Source organism: Primulina tabacum, chromosome 5 (genome assembly GCF_025594145.1).
Source record: "Primulina tabacum isolate GXHZ01 chromosome 5, ASM2559414v2, whole genome shotgun sequence".
In the NCBI taxonomy this organism is placed as follows: Eukaryota; Viridiplantae; Streptophyta; class Magnoliopsida; order Lamiales; family Gesneriaceae; genus Primulina; species Primulina tabacum.
Window position 1 is genome coordinate 15668308 of NC_134554.1, and position 21137 is coordinate 15689444.

At 33.4% G+C, this 21137-nt stretch overlaps 3 protein-coding genes and 1 long non-coding RNA gene across 6 annotated transcripts; 2 read left to right on the forward strand and 2 right to left on the reverse strand.

Moving 5' to 3' along the window:
- Window positions 1–261: 261 nt before the first annotated feature.
- Window positions 262–1622, reverse strand: LOC142544180 (LIM domain-containing protein WLIM1-like). Its single transcript, XM_075651243.1, has 5 exons — window positions 1608–1622; window positions 879–978; window positions 758–801; window positions 598–684; window positions 262–483 (listed from the first exon to the last, which is right to left on the reverse strand). Exons 1-5 carry the CDS (start codon window positions 1620–1622, stop codon window positions 262–264), a joined length of 468 nt encoding a protein of 155 aa, XP_075507358.1.
- Window positions 1623–1752: 130 nt separating this feature from the next.
- LOC142547021 (serine carboxypeptidase-like 13) lies at window positions 1753–7583 on the forward strand. Its single transcript, XM_075655066.1, has 14 exons — window positions 1753–1924; window positions 2024–2169; window positions 3282–3358; window positions 3469–3591; window positions 4297–4399; window positions 4520–4557; window positions 4631–4732; window positions 5039–5125; window positions 5548–5685; window positions 6204–6275; window positions 6354–6475; window positions 6932–7045; window positions 7139–7193; window positions 7282–7583. Exons 1-14 carry the CDS (start codon window positions 1800–1802, stop codon window positions 7363–7365), a joined length of 1386 nt encoding a protein of 461 aa, XP_075511181.1. The 5' UTR covers window positions 1753–1799; the 3' UTR covers window positions 7366–7583.
- Window positions 7584–9643: 2060 nt separating this feature from the next.
- Window positions 9644–20989, reverse strand: LOC142547023 (putative ubiquitin-like-specific protease 2A). Of its 3 annotated transcripts, none has more exons than XM_075655069.1 (14): window positions 20616–20989; window positions 17826–18055; window positions 17653–17728; window positions 17497–17546; window positions 16990–17065; window positions 15636–15750; window positions 14734–14874; window positions 14099–14296; window positions 13963–14018; window positions 13780–13873; window positions 12688–12778; window positions 11926–12033; window positions 11172–11537; window positions 9644–10422 (listed from the first exon to the last, which is right to left on the reverse strand). In XM_075655069.1, exons 1-14 carry the CDS (start codon window positions 20686–20688, stop codon window positions 10051–10053), a joined length of 2046 nt encoding a protein of 681 aa, XP_075511184.1. In that variant the 5' UTR covers window positions 20689–20989; the 3' UTR covers window positions 9644–10050. The 3 variants fall into 3 exon arrangements, with proteins under 3 accessions (XP_075511184.1, XP_075511183.1, XP_075511182.1); XM_075655068.1 differs by lacking the exon at window positions 20616–20989 and adding an exon at window positions 18628–18912 and having other exon boundaries at window positions 15636–15744; XM_075655067.1 differs by lacking the exon at window positions 20616–20989 and adding an exon at window positions 18628–18912 and having other exon boundaries at window positions 9646–10422.
- LOC142547026 (uncharacterized) lies at window positions 13741–14018 on the forward strand. The gene is made up of 2 exons (XR_012820570.1): window positions 13741–13868; window positions 13958–14018. It is a non-coding gene; the product is annotated as an uncharacterized LOC142547026 (long non-coding RNA).
- Window positions 20990–21137: the final 148 nt, after the last annotated feature.

Genomic DNA, 21137 nt, shown 5'->3' on the forward strand with positions numbered 1-21137 from the left:
AATAATTAAAGCATCCTCAACTTTAAAATTGCAAAATAACACATAATGCATCCCTAAAGGTTGCAAAGTGGCTATATTTTTAACAAAATAAGGAAGCCAAATATGGACCTGATCTGATATTTATGTCTAAGAATCAAAATATAACACATCATAAATTCACCAAATGTTTCCCAACGAAAAACACTTAAAAACCAACCCAAAAAAAAAAAAAAAAAATAAAAATAAATTGAGGCCAAGAGTTTTTTGGAAGTGGGAAAATATTCATAAGTTAGCAGCGACCTGGAGAGGCGTAGGAAGCGAGGGATCTTTCTCTAATTCGGTCTCGAGCTGGCTGTAGTTTCCTTTGGCCTTGAAAAGTTGGATATGGTGGTGATTGCAGTAGAGCTTGCCGTCGTGTGCTACGTAGTTGGATGGGCTAATGGTGCAGCCTCCATGAGTGCACTTGAAGCAGCTCTTGTGGTATAATCTTCCATTCACAGTCACCTTTTGCACCATAATATTTATGTCAAATAGCATGTGTTCGTCCATATTTTGTGCAATCTTATTATAAAGTAGTTAATTTGTAGGACAAAAAACTGATCAAAAGTTCGAAAATACCTTCTCGATAGGGTAAACTGTACTGTTGCTACATCCCACACATTTGTCTCTCGTACCTCCAAACATATTTGAAACTCTGCTTGCATTCTATTCAACATAAGTTCCAAAATTAGAGCCATTCATTTGTGCATAAAAGCAACATTTTAAGGATGAAAATCACCTCATTTTCCAATGCCTTCTCTGGTTTCAAGAGTTTAGGAGTACCTGGAAGAAAATTAAAGAAAATGAAACCAAATTTAGAATCAAAGTTAGTGTTCATAAAATCATGATGTATAGAGTACCTTCAAAACTTTTCTCCAGGCTACCGGTTCTCTTGAAGATCTGATCATGGTGATCAGGTCTGCAGTACAGCACCCCATCAATGGAGTTGAAGCTTCCAAGCTGAATTCAAATGAGGAAATTTATCACTTCAGTAGTTTCGCAATATGAATGATAGCGACTGATGCATTGAGCAGGAGGATAGGCACTGGATATTTGAAAGGAATGATGTATGTCCTTTTGAATCAATCAAGATCCAAAAAGATACCACGTTGGTTTCTAAGCATATTTTTCTTATTAAATATCCATAAATATAAATGATACCACGTTAATTATATATACATGTAATAATTATTTTCTAATAATTCGAAAATGTGATAATATGTTACTTTTCATTAATTTCAACAATCAAAATTTTTTTTTGGATTAAACAAATTTCTTATCCCTTTTACATCCCCGACCTTTTGGACCATTAATACGTCACACGTTGATTGAGCGGTTGACATTAAATAGTTAGGCTCGCATTTATTTCCTTTATTGTATGTGTGTTGTTTTATTTAGACAATAAAACAAGTCTAGTACGAATCAATTACAAAATTTTTAAAAAAAATAAATGCATAAATATTCAAGTTCTAAAATATATTAGTCTCTCGAAATCACAAACTGTTTTAAAAATTTCCTTCTCAAGTACTTTTATTTTATTTACTATTACTATTAATAGTATTATAATTTTTTACTTTTTTTAGAAAAACCTTGGATTTGTTCATTGGTCTAGAATATAAGCAAGGTCAAAATATTTTTTATATGAAATAAATAATATCTAAAATCGAAAATTGCGTGGAAGTGTAAAAGTACTGGGCCGACTGTTCATATCTCCTATATAGTGATATTTTTGACATATAGCCCATTTAGGCCTTCCCGTATCCGAGCACACGAAAATAGAAATGGTGCCGTTGCCGTACAGTATTACTCTGTTGCTCTGTCTGATCACCGCTGCAGCTGCTACTAATATTATCCAAACTCTTCCGGGTTACCCGGAGGATACCCTGCCTTTCCACCTCGAAACCGGGTCGGTCTTCTTTCTTTCTTTTCTTTCTTTCTATTTTTTGTTTTTTAAAAACTATTTATATCTATATATATATATATATATATAATATGTGAGTTGCAGGTATATTGGAGTTGGAGAAGACGAACAAGTGCAGCTATTCTATTACTTTGTAGAGTCCGAACGAGATCCTGATGAGGATCCGCTTGTGCTTTGGTTGACGGGTGGACCCGGTTGCTCTGGTTTCTCCGGTCTGGTTTATGAAATAGGTGCGTACAGCCGCTGCCTTTTTCTTCTTCTCGTGATCTTTTGGTTTTAATTTATTTATTAAATATTATGTTTGACGATCAGTTTCATAATAAAGAATTAAACAAATGAAACTTATTTTGCACTTCCGAGCGTTTCTATTATTTAATAACTGTCTATTAAATACTTTAGTTCTCATGTTGTCACATCTTTCCATACATTAAAACTATTTAAATCAAATAATCAAAATTAGTGGGTCATTTAATAATAATATAATCATATGAGAAGAGATTATGTAATTACATACTGAATGATATAATCAAGATCTTTTACTTATAAATATATATATATACATTGGGGATGCGTGAATATGAGTTAAATATGGAGTCAAATTTAGAGCTGGTTCACAGATTTTTCGAACCCAATCGATAAATATTAGATTTGTATTAAAATTTATCAATTTTTTAAAAAAAAATCGAGTCAAACTCGAGCGAAAGTTATTTTGGTAGATGGGTCACGAGTCTTAATATTTTATTATTATTATAATATATATATATATATTTATATTTATATTTCGAGCCGTCGGACGTTTATTTTCGAAGTTTATTATTCGAACAATAATTCGAATATGTTCAAAGATTTTGAGCTGAAATCAAACTTAAACTTTATTTCGATATAAACTCGAGCAAAAAATTCAAAAAATTCATGCTTCGGATGGAACTCGAACTCGAATATATTTAAGCCGAATTCGAGTTTTAAATTTTTATTAATATTCGGCTCTATTCGGATCGATTACACCTTTGGTCAAAATGGTTATTTTTTTTTTTTGACAGGAAATTGAATTTTTTAATAACGTCGATCACAAAGCAACGTTTGCATTATTTTACTCACCCTTTGCTGCTCACATTTGACGTGGTTCCATTTTGGCCTAGATATATCAACTACAAACAAAAGGGAACTGCCAAATTAATGTTCATAAATTAACTCATCGTCCAAATCCCTATTTCCAACAACCCAAAAGCTAAAAGAAAATAAAAAATTAATGCGTTGATAGAACCATAATTTAATGACACCATATGTGGGTGAAAAGGGTCACAAAATTAACTTTGTAACAACAATTCATGCATGTGTACAGGTCCACTCCGGTTTGATATTTCAAGTCTTGATGGAAGTTTCCCTCGCCTAATTCTGAACCCATATTCATGGACAAAGGTTTTGAATATATATATATATATATATATATATATATAGACACACACACACACACACACAGTGCTTAATTATTCAAACTGACAAATGAAATGATCTGCATGGTTTTGTAGGTGGCCAATATTATATTTATAGACTCACCGGTTGGGACTGGATTCTCGTATGCAACCACCCCAGAAGGTTTCACTTCCTCCGACACCAAAGCGACCATGGATAACTACACATTCTTGAAGAAGGCAAGTTTTTCTCTGAATCCGGAATAAATTGTGCAGAAATCAATACCTGATCCGTCCCACGTATCAATTTGTGTTTTCATACATAATCAAGAAATTTTTTGGAAAATCAAGTTTCATAAAATATCAATTTTACTGTTATGCTTTAATATGATATCATATGAAAAATTATTGAAAATAAGTAATGCATTTAATAAACAGAAAAAATAATACTAAATATAGATACTGCACCATATTTTATTATTATTATTTTGACGTGTAAACCCACGGATCAGAGGGACGGGACAACTTGACTGAGGAAGAGATAATGACGTTGAATTATTTAATAGGATTCTCAACTTGAAATTGAAAATTGAAAAGAGATATTCTCTGTCTCTCACGTGACCTACATTTTCTTATTTATCTGTCTCAAATATATATTCCAGTCTCTGTTCTTTGTCAATCTATCTTTATTCATTGAATACATTAATTGTTTCCAACAAGTTTTTATTTAATATTAAAAAAGTTTTTATATAATATTAAAACACTTATTTAAAAGGGTGAAATGAGAATTTTATGCGTAAAACTCATTGTTCCAATAATTTTGTTAATGTGTGTGACAACACCAGTTAGAGTAAATACATGAGACGGAGGGAGTAACATGCTTGGTAGATAAATCTTGACAGATGAAAATTTATCTTTAAAAATATTTTTGTTCTTACAATCCAGTGGTTATCGATCCATCCAAGATTCATCAAGAATCGACTATACATTGGAGGTGATTCCTACGGAGGCAAAACTGTAACCTTGCTTGCTTTAGAAATTGCAATGGGTAAATTTTACCATCAATTAATTATTATATTGCCCTATATATTATAAGAGTTTTCACACAAGTATGTGTTATTATATTATATTCATCCAGAAATTTGACCATGTTGTCACATTAACTTAGGAAATGGTGGAGGGCTGGAGCAACGAATGAACCTCCAAGTACACATTACTTTCATAACTTAATCCTATTCATGGGGGAAAAAAAACGCACTTGACGAAAAAATTGAACCAGGGATATTTCATTGGAAATCCTAAAACAGATGAAGCCTTGGATACTAATGAAAAGGTCCCTTATGCTCATCGGATGGCACTCATATCAGATGAATATTTTGAGGTAAAATGCCCCCTTCGAGTCCGAGTTGAGTTTGAATTAGATTATGCTCATCTGATTAATTTGACTGTGAGTTTCTAATTAATTCGATTCGAACATTGATTTAGCCACTGACATGACATATGTGCCCAATCTCTGATCACTTATATTCTAGACAAGTTTGTTCGAGGATAGTGTAACATGCATGCTGTCAAACGATACAAACTAAGCAAAAATCTACTCAATGTTGCATGCAAGGTAATATCAAAATGGGCTGATGCTTTAAATAAAATGCGGTGTATAAGGGGTGAATTCTTTTCCTATTTTCAGTTAGCAAAAAGCAGCTGTAATGGGAACTGCAGGGATCAAGATACAAGTAGTGCAGAATGCCGTTATGCTCTTCATCTATTTGATGAGGTAAACTAAAAACTACAAGATTTTATTTCTTTTTTGTTGTGCTTTTTTGGGGTGGGAGTAGAGTTTCGGAGAAATAAAAAGTATGTTTAATTTTATCTTGAAAGGAAAAAAATTTATTGCAATTGTCGAATAATGTCAGCATGGTTGGATAAAATTTAAAACATATGAGGTTAGAATATGATATGATAAAAGAGTATTTTTGGAAATGATGAATACTTTAGTTAAAATTACTGATTATGTTCGAAAATACGAAAATGATTCGAATCTTGGTTTGGAGGAAGTGAATAAAAAGAAATGATAGTTTTTATTTATGTTGTTGGGGATGAGAGTATTTTAGGAAACTGAAAACAAGCACTGCGTGCATGTTCTTCATTTTCTTTGCTCTATGATTTTTGGCAACGGTTACCGTAATATGAATGCAGTGCACAAAGAACATCAACAATGCCTACATTTTGGATCCAAACTGTCATCTGTTTTCACCAAAACGCGATTATATCGTAGAAGATGATGATCCCTACGATTTCCTCTTCATGTTAAAACAAGAGGAGCAATGGTGCCGTGTAATTTCTTTAACTTTTCCTATGACCTGTCTTGGTAGTATATGAAAAATGACTGAGAACTCTTTTAACATAAATTTTTAAAACTCCAGTGGTTATTTTCTATCTGAAGACATAAAATGTTAAAACCTCCGATTGTTTTGACAGAAAAATTATAGGTTATATTTCTATTTATGCAAAATATATAAACCTATCACCAGTAAGTTGTAAAAATTCATATATAATTTTTTTTTTATTTTGAAGATTTTATCATTTCAATAGAAGTGTTATTTGAAGAATCTATTAAGCGTAAAGGGGGAGCCCTTTTAATCGGATCAAGGCAATTTTATCATAAGATCAACGGATTTTGACATCTTGGATTTTTTAATATGAAAATTATTAAATTTAGTTTTATGGATATAATCATTTGCTGAACTTTTTGAACACGAATATTGATTTTAAGAGTTTGTTTTACTAGTTTTTAAAAGATGTGGCTATGAATTTTCTTGAGTATTGTAAGGATGAAATCTTGTTGGTTGTAGAATAATAATTACTCGGATTCTGCTGTCTGGGCAAATGATCAAACTGTGCAAGAGGCTCTTTACATCAGAAATGTACGTATGCACTACCTTAAAATGAAGAGATTTTTTTTTTTAATAAAACTACAGATGTTTTTTTATTTCAACAACCAGGGAACCGTACGAGAATGGATAAGATGTAACTACAGCTTATCCGGTTACGTTTATAATGTCGCTAGCGTTATCCAGTATCATCAAATGCTAAATCAGAAAGGCTTTCAAAGTTTGGTGTACAGGTGATCCTAGTGTACTTTTTTTCTTGGAAAAGCAGTTTTGAATCAGGTTTCCACTTCGACGAAGTTGAGATCGGATCATAAAGCTTGAAATCAGTTTTTATGAATCACATATATGTGTCACAATCCAATGATGAATTAATTTAAGATTTGTAATGGTCCGAATTTACCATAGAATTAGATCATATGTCTGTAAACATGTGTCGAATCAGGGCCAACTTGATAACGGCATGCTCTATTATACTTTACCAGGAGAAATATTTTTGTCAAGTGGCGATCGCTGGATGCTTAAAAATATAGACTGGATCTACTTAAATATATGTGTTACCCACACATTTTATCATTTTCATCACTCAATATCACTTCCTACAATTATGCTTTTCTATCACCAAGTTTAATTTTCATCGATCACAGAACAATATTACCCTCTGAGCTAAAATTTATATTTCTTGTTTCCAGTGGGGATCATGATATGCTTGTTCCATACATCGGTACAATAAAATGGATACGCTCTCTCAATCTCACCGTTGAAGATAACTGGAGGCCTTGGACCGTCGATGGCCAAGTCGCAGGGTTTGCTTTAAATTCTTGATCCTGCAGCCACAGATTTCATATTACTAAATTCGAATGGTTTTAAAAATTTGGTTTGCTATATTCCTGTTATAGATACACAGAGAAATATAAAAACGGAGAAGCCTACATCACCTTCGCTACTGTGAAGGCAAGAAAAATCAGTTCTATGCGTGATCTTTATAGGGATGAAGTGAATGGTAGCATCTATGATCTAACTCGATGCTATTGTTTTGTAGGGTGCAGGTCACACAGCTCCGGAATACATGCCCAAACAATGTCTTGCCATGATAAAGAGATGGCTCTCTTTGTTTCCACTGTAGAGAAAAATGTTGGTATGGAGCTATCCATGCATGGATTTTCTTATCATTAATAAGTGTGCTTGCTGGTCTATGTGGGTTATCAATGTGGTGCACTAGATTTCCACTATCGGCATTGAATTAGAAGAGCACAGCCAATGTATAAAGCATATACGCCGTTGATACAAACTACACCTTGTAAACACTTCCACATCATGAAATAAAATTGATATTTGGCATTCTTTTTTACTAAACTTCAAGGGCTCAAACTCTCACCCAACAGAGTGTCAAACAATAAAATCTCAAGAATTTCTACAGTCTTTGATCAGCGTTATAAGAAAGTGAAATCACTAGCAACGAAGTGACATAGTCTTTACATGTGTTGCAAATCCAACCCCAACGTTCTTGTTGGAGTTTTGACCGTTTTGTTTGAAGTTGTGTCCAACTCAAGCGTAAAAGGTGGTTCTCGTTGCTAATATTCAAGCAATCATTGTGGAATTCAATAACACAATTAACACGTGGTTTGAGTTGGTAAAAAATATTTGGTTTGATTATATAAATAATGATGTTTTAAATTTTCTTTTCTTCTCTAAACTTCATCTATAAATACACATCCATTCTTCATCTCAAAATCATGCCAAAACACAAAATCATCTCATCTACAATCATAAGTATAGAAGTGAGATAAGAGATTTAGTGTGAGATTTTTTAAGGAGTGTTTATCTTTGGAAGGAATATGATTAGTGGAGAAAAAATGAGTGTTAAAATCAGAGTGTTCTGAGTGAATTACTTTGTATTCTCAATTCTCTTGTCTTCTTTGTTATTAATAAAGTAGTTATCTCATTGAGATATTTAGAGTGGACGTAGCCCAATCTTGGGGTGAACCACTATAAATATTTATGTTCATTTTATTTATTGTTGATATTATTAATAATATTCCGTTACGATGTTATCTCATTTATTATCTGAAATCCCAACACTCGTGGCTTGGGCATAGGTGGAGGGTATATTGTGGTTCGACTGGTAATTATTTTGCATTCATAGTCGATTTTAAAAATAATTATTTTTTTTTTTTGTACGGTTTTGTAAATTCAATCGCTTGCCCCTTGCAATGTCTACCTCCCTAAGTATTTTTACATATTGATTTTACGAAAGACAATAAATAAAGTTAATACTAAATTTATTTTAATTTAACTTCAATTATTCAATTCAATGTGTTTATTTAAATAATTAATATTTTTAAAAATACATAACAATAATTTTCAATAATAATAAATAATCAAACTTAAAATAATTTTATTCATTTTAAATAAATTTTGTATAGAAAATATAACAATTTTTTTTTTACAATATGTCCAAAAATAAAAAAAAGATAATTATTTATATCTGAAAATAAATAATAAGAATGTTAAAATATTTGTAATTAGGGTAACTTTATAAAAATTTTAATATATTTAATTTATCATTGTTATTCTTATATATGTGTGCTGATAAACTTCTAAAATTATGTATCAATCACACACACATATATATTCAAGTTAATGAAAAGACAAAAACTTGTGTGAGACGGTCTCACGGATCGTATTTTGTGAGACAGATCTCTTATTTGGGTTATCCATAAAAAAGTATCTTTTTATGCTAAGAGTATTACTTTTTATTGTGAATATCGGTAGGGTTGACCCGTCTCACAAATAAAGATTCGTGAGACCGTCTCACAAAAGACTTACTCGAATGAAAAATATCATGTGCAAGAATTAATTTTGAGTTATAATTAAAATCAAGATATAGATTAACTAAAATATTATAATTTCTTTTATTATGTAGTTTAAGAAATTTTAAAATTTTTAATAAATGTAATTTTAAATTTTATGAGATTTTGCGACCGGAACTCCAAAAATAAAATGAATCATGTTAATAATTTTGATTTTAAACTATTGTTAGCAATAAAAAATATGTTTTAAAAAAGTACAAATAAAAGAAAAAATAAATGGGTGAGAAAAGAATGAAAATTTTAGTGTTTCTATTGAGTATGTGAGTTTGAAAGATTTCTCAAGTACATCCAAATCTTTAGATTGAATCAAAGACATTTTTTGACATTTTATTGTTGTACATTAGACTTTAATTCTTGTACTTAATAGATTTACACGGAGTCATTAAAAAGTCTATTGACATTTTGATTATCTATAAATTTTTATAGAGTTTTTAAAAGTCTAGTTTGAATATCGCACGAGTTTTTAAAATTTTATGAGTTTATTAAAAATATAATTTTTACTAAACTTCGAGGGCTCAAACTCTCACCCAACAGAGTGTCAAACAATACAATCTCAAGAATTTCTACCGTATTTGATCGGCGTTATAAGAAAGTGAAGTGACATAGTCTTCACATGTGTTCCAAATCCAACCCCCCCATGTTCTTGTGGGAGTTGTGACTGTTTTGTTTGCAATTGTGTCCGACACAAGCGTAACAGGTGGTTCTTGTGGCTTGGGCCTAGGTGGAGGGTATATAGATCAACCCAACACCCTTCGGTAACTCAATATAGAAATTTATGTATGTGAAACATGCGAGAAATCGGCAAGTCCGATGGCCTAGATGGCCTAGACGCATTTATCAAAAGTGCGCGCATGTGCATGTGTGCGCTCTTCTTTTCCTTTGTCGAGGGGAGGGAAGCACAACCGGAATCATAACAAGCTATGAAGTTTGGCTGCTAATCAGCATGATGCAAAAGATGAGGCACGGGAAAACGCAGGTCTCCTGCTGATGCTTTTGGTCTCCTTTTCCTCTTCAGAATCTGCAACAGATGCTGCAAGAACCTCGCTTGATGGTGAAGAACAATCGCTCTCATTTTTCTCATGGTCAGCAGTGGTTTTGACTTCAAGAACCCAGTCTTCTTCATTATGTGCGTCGATTATGATAGAAGCCACAGCAGAAGTTGAAACAATTTCGCATTCAACATCCGTTTCGGATGTCTTGAAATTTCTAACAGGACAGGGGGAAGGCAAAGATACACTATTACCATCAGCTTCACGCGAGCTAGAACAGAATGGTGGTCGAAAAGTTGTGGGCTTTTCATGTGCTTCTTCCTGTTTCAAATAAACGAGATCAAGAAACATTTATTTTTGTTTGGAGGCCTGAGTGATCAAGGGATACGTTCTTTAGAAAATGCAACATAAACGACAGAGGAATCAACCAAAAGCTTGGCATGGAAACAAAATAGAAGAAGAAAATTTCGTACAAGAAAATTTTGAGCATATTGCATCATGCTAAGCTAAGATGAATTTTTGTTAGATACTAGTACCCAAGTACAATTTACTAGACTCGTGTTAGCATGTAAGAAATAGAAAGAAAAGTGAGCAAAATTGTTGAAACTGAAGTTTGTTCACGCAAATCATGATGCACCGAAAGACAAATAAAAAAACTAGTGTCACGGTTCTTTTTCGATTTCCCTCCAATATTTTTATTTCCTAACCTACCTAAACGAAATTCATCTTTTAATTTTATTTAAAAACTTCCACTGAACCTTCGAAAATTTCCCCAAAATTTGAGAATAACCCGAAAACGTGCTAAATTTTTTTGTATAGTTTGACCGTCATTAAATACATTATTCTTAGTTTTGCCATAAAAGTTTACAACATACTTCAATAACTACAGCAATCAATAAAAAAATATTTCCACATTACAACAGACTTGCACTTCATATTATATCCAACAATTTCCATGAATCCTCCAAATAGAAATTAAATATTCATGTATTCTCGAAATAGCTAGCATTAACAATTTCTGTAAATTAATTAACCTTATCGAAATATATACCAAAAACAATATATAATACCTTGATTGACACCAGCGGCTCAAAAAGATGAAGACATTCATTACTCACTGACTTTGCAAAATGACTTGGCTCTAACATGCCCACAAAAGGTTTCTGCCGACATATACTGGTAGATGTCATGTGAATTTGTTGATCGACACTGGAGTCGAACTTTTTGCCACAACACATGTCTTTCTCGTTGGATTCCTTCACAAACTCTACGCTATTATCTCCTTTATTCGAATTTTCACCTGGAAGACATATTTTATTACATACAGCAGGAGGATCTTCCCCAACATCATCTCCAACTATCCTATATATCAAATGTCGAATATGATCACGTTTTTTGAGAGACACCTCAGCAGGCAGGAATAAGTCCTCATTAAGCTGCATAAACAGATAGATATAGTCAATTTTCCAATATTAGATTAGTTATTCAACTGCATCGACTCCCATATATAAAATTGATTAATTTAATTCAAAACTGTCTTCTAGGTGGTTCAGTAGCTGACACTCATCAAAAGCCAAAAAAAAAAATATAATGCAGCAGACATGTTTCACAGCTCATAACTAAAGCTAACAAATTGATAGGTAACAAAGCATGGCTCTTCCGTCAGTCGCTAAAAGGAAACTTTCAACATGTGAGTGAAAAAAACACACCAAAAGAGTAAAATATACCAGAAACTTAAACCCATGAAATCCATTTCAGTCGAGCTTGAAAAGACACACAGTAAAATTGAATGCCAGAAGTTCCAAGTGAGACAAAGAAACTCACTATGTCAGCATATTTTCTCGTGCTGAAATTAGCAGCCAGTTGAAGAAATAGTTCTGCATAGTGAAGCAAGAAGAGGCCACAATCGAAAAAGTTTTCCTGTTGTGGCAGCTGAAACACAAAAAGATGGAAAGAGAGAGAAACGGTCAGAATTGTTGATAAATTGCAAATTAAGATGGAACAAAGGTATCGAATTTCCATTTCAATCCAATTCACATGAAAAGTTAGGATCTTAATATTTGTACCAAAAATAAACTGAAAAACATCAATCACCGATGGGAAAATCTCTTACCTGCTATGAGTTGATGATAAAACCAAAAAAGGCATGAACTATGTAAAAGAGACATGAACTATGTAAAAGAGATAGCGAATTACATCTAACTACTAGTCATGTATCCATTTTAAAACCAATTTCAAACTTGTCTCCCTCAAATTGCAAATTAATTTCCAATCAACTCTCGCACATTGTGATATGTGTGACCCAAAACCAAATGTCCCATCTCATTAGAATTCTGTTAATACTTTATGTTATCCATTGCACAGGAAAACATGGTCATTAAATTTCCTAGCTGGTCCTCGTACTAGTTTTCATATCCACAATGAAAGATGGTTTAAAGATGTCACTTGTAATCCTCAAAACCTTCAAAACTTAGTTATACAAATGTGTAACTTTACTACTATGACAGCTAATAAAATTTATCCAGTACATACTTTTCTTATACAAGACAAACTGCACTTGTAGATTAAGCCAGAAATAAACAGAACCTGAAGGGCAACAAAAGGTAACTTCGAGAACTTTACTGACACGTCGGTCTCTGGTTCATTATGTCGCTCTTTCCATTCTTCCAACAAGTAACTGTCATTTTCAAGATAAGAACACTTGGATAGTTGGATGTATTACATGACTTGGGAAAATAACCAACAACAAAGCAAAGCCCAATTATCAAATAGGAAAGATTGAAAATATACTGTATAAATATCTGATCACCAACAGATCAGAATTACTATTGTACTCGCAGTTGGATCCTCTGGACGAAAAATAAGGAATACACGGAGGAGGCCTAGTTTTCAAAATAAAACACACGGATGTTAAAAACCAAAAAGCCCCTTTAACTATTGGATCATTTATTCTTATTTTTTGTCCAGAGTATTTACAGTACATGGGGGGGCCTAGTTTTCAAAATAAAACACACAATGGGTTAGAAATCTAACTGCCCCCATAGTTATAAAATACATGGGTGAGGCCTGGTTTTCAAAATAAAACACAGTGGGATTAGAAATTTAACTGCCCCTATAGTTGTATCCTGTCACATGGTTCATCAATCTTTTTTCGTATGTGTTAACTAAAATAAGGTTCATGTGATGCTATTTTAATTGAATTCATTTGAAACCAAACGATCGAATAAGAATTTATTTAGGAAAAAGACATCTTGGAACATTCATGACAGCAAACGATGTAGGATCACAAGAGAGCATACGTGAAATGAATTTTGCTAGAGAATATTTCAGTTTCCCTCGCAATGACCAGAAATATTTCTTGCAACAGCCATAATGATGTTCAAGTGGGATAATAATTGCAGAAAACAAGCACCTTATAAACATATTCAATGACTAAGAGTTGTTGAATCGGCCCATTCCCGAGAGGACTGTAAAACCAATCCACCAGTTTCAGGCTGTGGCTTTTGGTTTTCAAAGTTAAAGTTATTCCATGGATGATTGACCATGTTTATCTATCTCAATAATCTTCGATATTCCTCGACTTCAAATATTATTCTCCATTGATGGAAATGTCAAAAGATTCAACTGGTTTAGGACATGCAACTAGTTTGTCATAAATATCAAGTACCAGCAACTTACTTTTGAATAAGTTTTTCAAACCCTCTATGGCTTCCCTGGAGAGAATCCATGTGTAAAATGCATGGCATCTCAGATGAGTCATCCATATCGTTTTCTGTAATGGACCCAAATTTCAAACTGAGGAAGTAGCAAAAGTTTAACACAAAGTCACAAACTGAAACATAGAATGCAAAGAAAGCATGCCTTTACAATTAGCCACTTTCCCAGGATGGCAGATAACAATCAAACTCCAATGAGAACTGCCAAAAGTGGAAAAACCAATCATGCAGAATAAACCTATGACCTCAATATTTGACAGTACCTTAACGAGATTTATTACCTGAAATTTACAGGAATTAATAAGTAATCTTTTTCAAAAAGATTTACATTTCTAGTCCATTTCCAAACACGCTGAAAAGCTTTTTTTCCATCTCGAGCTCTGGATGGATCCTGATCCAGATCAGCAAGCTTTCGGAAGAAAAATGCGTTGAAAGCATGGAACCTGTGCTGCTCAGCTGACATTCTATTTAAAAGATATCTGCAAGGAAGCATGAGACAGTCAATATGCTTTTATTACAAAATTATTTCACAGGTAAGAATCAACAACTCACTGTTCTTGTTTAAGACAACCTGTATAAGATCAATTAAATATGTAGTTGTGGAATTTATATGTGCATATCCTCAGTGATGCATAAGACCAAGAAGAACATAGAAGCCCAAGCCAAAACGTGTTTCACGCAAAGATGTCTAACGCCCTAGGGGTTATAAAGCTAAATAGATCTTTGGATTGCGAAATATAAGGACAGAAACCCAACATCACGAGCAGTACTGAACTTTAAAACTAACAATGATATCCAAGTTCCACAAGTACAGAAGGAAAAGAATATGACAATTATCACGCAAAACCGGCAAGTCCCGTTATTGATATACATAACTATGAGTCATCGGGAATTCAACCATACATGAACAACGTACTTAATATAGAAGTCAATAACAGTATCGTTGATGAATGTCATTGGCTGCAACAAATCAACATCCTTCTTACTTATGCAGACAGCATCAGGATCACCTTTTGGATATATTATGTCTTCAAAGGCCATGTCAGAAGTATTTACACTGATATTCCAAAAACAAAAAACAAAAACAAAAATAAAAACATTTGTCACATTATCAAAGCTTTAAACCAACATAGAAACTGCTAATGATAATTGAGAAAACAGAATTAACTTCAATTATTAATCCAGTCGTAACTGACATGTCATTGGTTGCACGCAATGTTTGATGACCTAGATCATTCGATAAACGGAAATATTGGTCACTGGTTAACTATTGGATCAACCATTACTCTAAGTGGCATCGAAATTGAAACCATATGCTTGAGATGTTTTATTTCATTTTCTCAATGAATTTGCATGCTGGCATAGCCACCATTATCGTTCCAACACATCCCGACAACCACACCAATTTTTGTTTTCGATATGCACCTTTCACCTCTTCCAAAGGCCTTGATGAAAACAAGAGTAAAGCATAAATTGGTTTTTCCTTCTAAGAAGTGAACAAATTTTATGCTATCAAGCCAATGGCTCTTTGGCATTCACAGTTTGACAATTTAGATTGAATGCTTTTACTATAAATACAGGTGTTTTATGCTTGAAATGATTGTTGGCAAAGCCAGACTCCGAGATGGGCTGAAAGATATGGCTCAGAAGTCTCGACTATCCAGTCCAGTCAGGGTTTTTGATCCCTGCCTGTGTGATGCCAACTAGAAGGCAGTGTTTAAAGGGCCGAAACCAATCTTTCTTTTCCAAAAAAGAATGAGGAAAACATATTCAACCAGCCAAATAACTAAACATAAATTTTGTCAACAAATAACTTACTGCGTAATAGTTTCCCGAGTGGCTTCAAATTTTGGATCCAATGATTTGATCTCTTCCATTCTTTTGGACCGCTGAGAGTCTCGAACAACAAATTCCAGTTCCAAAATGTCTGCATCTAGAATAGAAAAAGCCTTGAATCTTGGTCAAAAAACAATTCATAGCATGTTGATGTGATCGTATAAACCAATAATGGAAATGTGCAATAAGGGAATCAATATTAGGTCAAATCCATTTTAAAAGACCAGCACCTCAGCTCCAACATGATGTAACTTAAGAGATATGACCCGAGAAATTTGAATGACGCTACAATATCAATTTTCACCTATTTTATAATTTAAATTTAAATTTCACCTATACACGGGCATAGTGTGACTCAAATTCAATATCCAAGTAGGCAAGTATAAAGAAGCAACAAACTAACCTACAATTTGACTAATTGATTGGCTACTAAATTTCACCCATTTTCTCAATTTATGTACGTCATATATTCCACAAGGAACATAACAGAATCAACAATGTGATGGACCAATTATGTTGCAGGCGCAAGCTGCCACCATCTCCATGCAATAATGCACCCATCACATTCCACTTACTATGTGCTGGAAATATAATGGTCTCTTAAAGCAACGCACCATCATTATAAAATACAAGTCAGATTCTTCAATCTGACTTCCCATAGAAAACACCAACCCATTATCCAAAAATATATGTGTCATGACTATTTATTGGCTTGATGGTCAACCTCTCATAATTATGTTTTCCTGACTGCAAAACCTGGATAAATCAGAAAGCTAGAAAAATTTAAATCACATCCCAAGTGACGAGGCTAGCAAAACATTTACATTTTACGCCAGAGCGGAACCTTCTGGAAGAAGGAAAAGAATTTCAAGTTGCGAAAGCCCTGCCCAATTTGCCACCTCAGATAAAATCACAAAACAAAATGCCTAAATTTGTTCCATATTTAGGAATGGCCAAAACCAGAGCAAGTGACACACAAAATTTAAAGGAATCATTTGAAAGCCTTGCTCCTCCTACAAGGAATTTAAAGATGAAAAGACACTGAATGCAAATTCTTGAATCACACCCAAGTTAGAGACACTTTAGTCAAAGAAAGGTAACCGTTAACCAACAGTTTCTCTCACAGATCAAAATTAAAAACAAAAAACGACATTGAAGAAAACAATAAATTAAGGTCCAGAACACATCACATTACATGATTTCACACACCTTACCATGAGCACAGGCACTTAATATTCAGAGTAACTGATTCAAAGAAACATTCAATCCTCGAGCTGTGAGAAATGCAGAGAAACTAAATGTTTAAAACATCAATTAAAATTCATTGTTAGCAAACCTGAATTGAAACTACAATCTTCAGAGACATTGGCATCCCTAGATTTGAATTGAAGGTTCACAAAATCTGCTTCCACCTGTATGTTGCATTGCCAACAAAAATCATGCTGATAACGGAAGCTCGACCAGTTTTACAGGTCTAGGGAGAAGTCAAGGTAAAATTAAATTTGAGATGGTTAATTATCCTCACACTTTCACGTGGATGGTGCTAAATTTTCATGATATCATTTATCGACCATTCAAAACAATGATGACTTTTTTCTTTGGAAAGAAATGATCCATTCAGTTTGATACAACTTTGCGAAAATTATAAGATTTACTCAGATATTTAACATAATTGGGGGCAACGAAAACCACTGCTTCCTGCAAAACATTACAAAAGGTAATGTAGATAGAGTTTAAGACTCAGAAGTTCCAAAAACTCCTGATATACAGAAACTTTACAAGTTCCACGTCCTCTAAGTAATATAGCTTAACCAAAAATAAAGACGTGCATTTGTATGCTTACACAATCATTCACATCGGTGACATGCTCTGGTGATATTTCTTCGACTGAACCTGCAAAGACCAAGAAACTTAGAAATTGTACTGGTTCCTGAAATGGAAATAAAATTAACCAAATAAATGCTTGAAACCAATCCAGTCATCCAGTTAAGCAAGTGACCTCCATTTTCTTCTAAATTAAATGATTTCATTTCCATCATTTCACCATCAATAGAATTTCGACAAAGTGCCTTGTTCTACAAGGAAATAAATAAATTCATCTTTGATAAAATTGTCAATGCAAAAAAAGTCAAATATAATTTGATCCAATGAAAAAGCTATTTAACTCTTTACATGCTTCTTGCCAGCTCCTTTTCCATATCCACGGGATTTTTCTTCACCAGAAAAGAGTTCAGAATTGTGATGATTTTGAGAACATAAGGACCGCAATCTACAGTTCGGAGAATCATGCGATGTCGAAACAACAGACGTAACAGTTTCATCTTTCAAAAAATCATCACTAACATCAACAATTGATGGTTTTGTCCCAGGATTGTGTTGTGAAGTCATGGTTCCTCGGGTAACTGCAAAAATTGAACAAGAATTCCACAACAATGATTTTCAATGACGCATCAAATTGAACTGAAAACGAGAAAAACAAAATTGTACAAAATAACTCTCAAAAAATAAAAACAAAAGAATAATTGAAATGCAATTCTATTTTTTCTGTACGCCAATTGATTTTCCCGCTACATGAATTCAACATCTTCAGGATTTACGTAATTGAAGTTATGAATTTCGGATGCACGAGTTTAAATCCATTTGACTTGTTTATAATCTCAGATTCCCCACTACTCAATATTAGCTCTTGCATTAGTAACATAATTGATTTCAAACGCAGACAGATCATTAACAGCGTCCTTTTAAAATTCAAACTTAAAATCATCACTCCAAATTAAGTCCCGCCATCCGAACCCACAGCCAGACAAATCAAATCCCCCCGTCCAAAAGCAACCTATACATCCGCCTCGAACTAAAGAAACCCCGTAACATTCTCTAACACAGTATCAAAAGCATTAGCCCCCTTCAGTCAATGAACTTAGCGTGCATGACACACTCGCCAAAGAATATACATAATCTAAGGATGTGGGCTTACAGAGAGATGAGAAATCGTATTTGTCGACGGGATGATGATGCTGAGCGTGTTTCCTGGAACGGGTTTTCTTTTCAAATTTAGATAGTGTACGGTAAGAATCCACCTCGACACGCTCGTCATCTTCGGCAAATTCGAACACCGAAAATTTATTTTTACTGTTACCCCCGCCTTGATCGCCACGGCCAGTAGTCCGTTCGCCGCTTGCAACGGCGCACAAAGGCTGTTGGTATTTTACATTTCTCATTTTGCGCATTGTGATTCATCAAACTTTGGCATACGTTTCGTACTTTGGCAAGTGATTATTTAACACCAATATACATGTCGAAACAGGCTGACGGGGTGGGCCAGCCCGCAACCCACCTGCAACCCGCCATTAGACGGGGCCGAGCGGGCATCTAAATGACCAATCCAGCCCAACCCATCTTGGGCCGCGGGCTAGGCAGGCCAACCCGCTTAGTATTTTTTTTAAAAAAAAATGCTAAACAGTATTAAAATAAACATAGAAGAAAAATATATTTCAGTTAAATATTTTCATAAAAAACTTAAAAACATTGAAATAAGATATTGAAAGCATACAACAATCAACATAATACATAAAAAAAATAAAGTGTTTATTCTAATTCACACAAGATTTCATCGTACACATGTACTAAAAATTAACTCATGTAATATTATGTTTTCAATAATACAGATAATTACTTTATTTACTATATTATTTTGATAATTCTGGATTAGTTCGAGTTAAACATTAAAAAAAGGGAGGGGACTGAAGAGTATAACATCTTCAAAAAAAATAGAAGCATATAGATTTTACCAGAGTGATTGAAGTTAGGCACATGAGAAAAAATAAAGAAGAAATATGAATTTTTATATAAAACTTAAAAATATAAAATTCTACCCTAATTTGGCGGGCCAGCCCGCAACCCAAACGGGCTCAACCCATTTGGCCCGCAACCCAAACGGGCTCAATCCGTTTGGCCCACCTCCAAACGGGCTGCTATTTTATCAGCCCAAGCCGCTCAATTTTATGACGGGGCGGGCTGATCCGACGGGCCTGACCCAATTTGACAAGCCTAAACACCAACGTCTAGAAAGAAATATATAATTTTGTTGGAGAAATTTAAAAAAAAACTATATTAAATTTAAAAAATTCTAGAAATACAATTTCAAGTTTTTTGCTAATTAATCAATTAATTAAAATACATATTTGATAAATATTTTTCTTTATTATAATAGAATATATTTATTTTATAAAATTTTTGGATTTCTTTTGTTATGATATTGTTGAAGAAGTAATCGAACAAGAAGAAATACAAATTTCTTAATATCCATGCGTTTTATAATGACGTCGAAGAAAATTATTTATAAAATTTCAAGAAAGTTTTGGTTTTTGTTTCAACAAGTCAAGAAAATGATTTGAAAAAATTACCAAATTTAATAAAATGGGTTTTTTTTTTTTTTTGAGTATCAGAAACAGCAGAATAAATTTTGCCAAGGTAAATTATTTAATTTTGGGTATCTAAATGATTTCTAACGAATTATAAAAAAATATTGAGATATATATATAATATAAAATAAACAAAATCCTATCAAATCCCTCCAAATAGTAATTTCATTTTCTCGAAACAATACATTAGTATTTCAAAATCCAATTTTCTTGAAATCGCAAAAAGTCTCGAGAATTGACAAACATGGTGGGGAATGTGATTACATTTTGTGTTAGATTTTACTCATTTTTTTCTACGGATGGGATGGCAATTGAGAAGAGGTGGAAGGGGATGGGAATCTTTCCACGTACTCGCCACGATTCTCGTATTTCTTAATATGATATTCTCGATTTCTAATCAGATATTCTTCATTTAATTTCCAAAAAAAAACATATGATGAGACAATTTCAAATTATACTCTTCTGGTATGTTTACGATTTGAATCAATCACTGTAATATAAAATCAAGATCCAAAATTTTAAATTAAGATTGAAAACTTACAGATTTGATCGATGACTATATATATTTCGCCAACAAAAAATCCTACGAAGTTTGTGAGTTTATTGGACGCCATGATCACCTCGAGCTGAATTCGGACGCCTCAAGTAAATGACTGCTTTTGCCTTGCAAGTTAGCTCACAAAGTGACGATGAAAACTCTCCCAATTGGTCAATATTCTAAGACTCGGCTGGAATATGTAATGCTTCGTCTACCCATTTACTGCCTCTTCAACTTCTCAGCCTATTGTCTCATAATGGAACCGCATCCCACGAGTCTTGTTTTGTGACTTGTATGCCGCCCCATTGTTGGCTTCCCTTAATCAGTCTGACCATGTCGAATGCTTTCCAAGGATATTTCCAAGACGAGTGATGCTACTACATATGCATTAATATTTGTACATCAATTTTTGTACAACGTACAAAATCCAGTTTGTCAAAATCTCACCAAATATTTAATACAAAATTTTGAGATACAATGATTGTAAATATTATTGTAACCATATATTTGTTGTAATTTTGACGT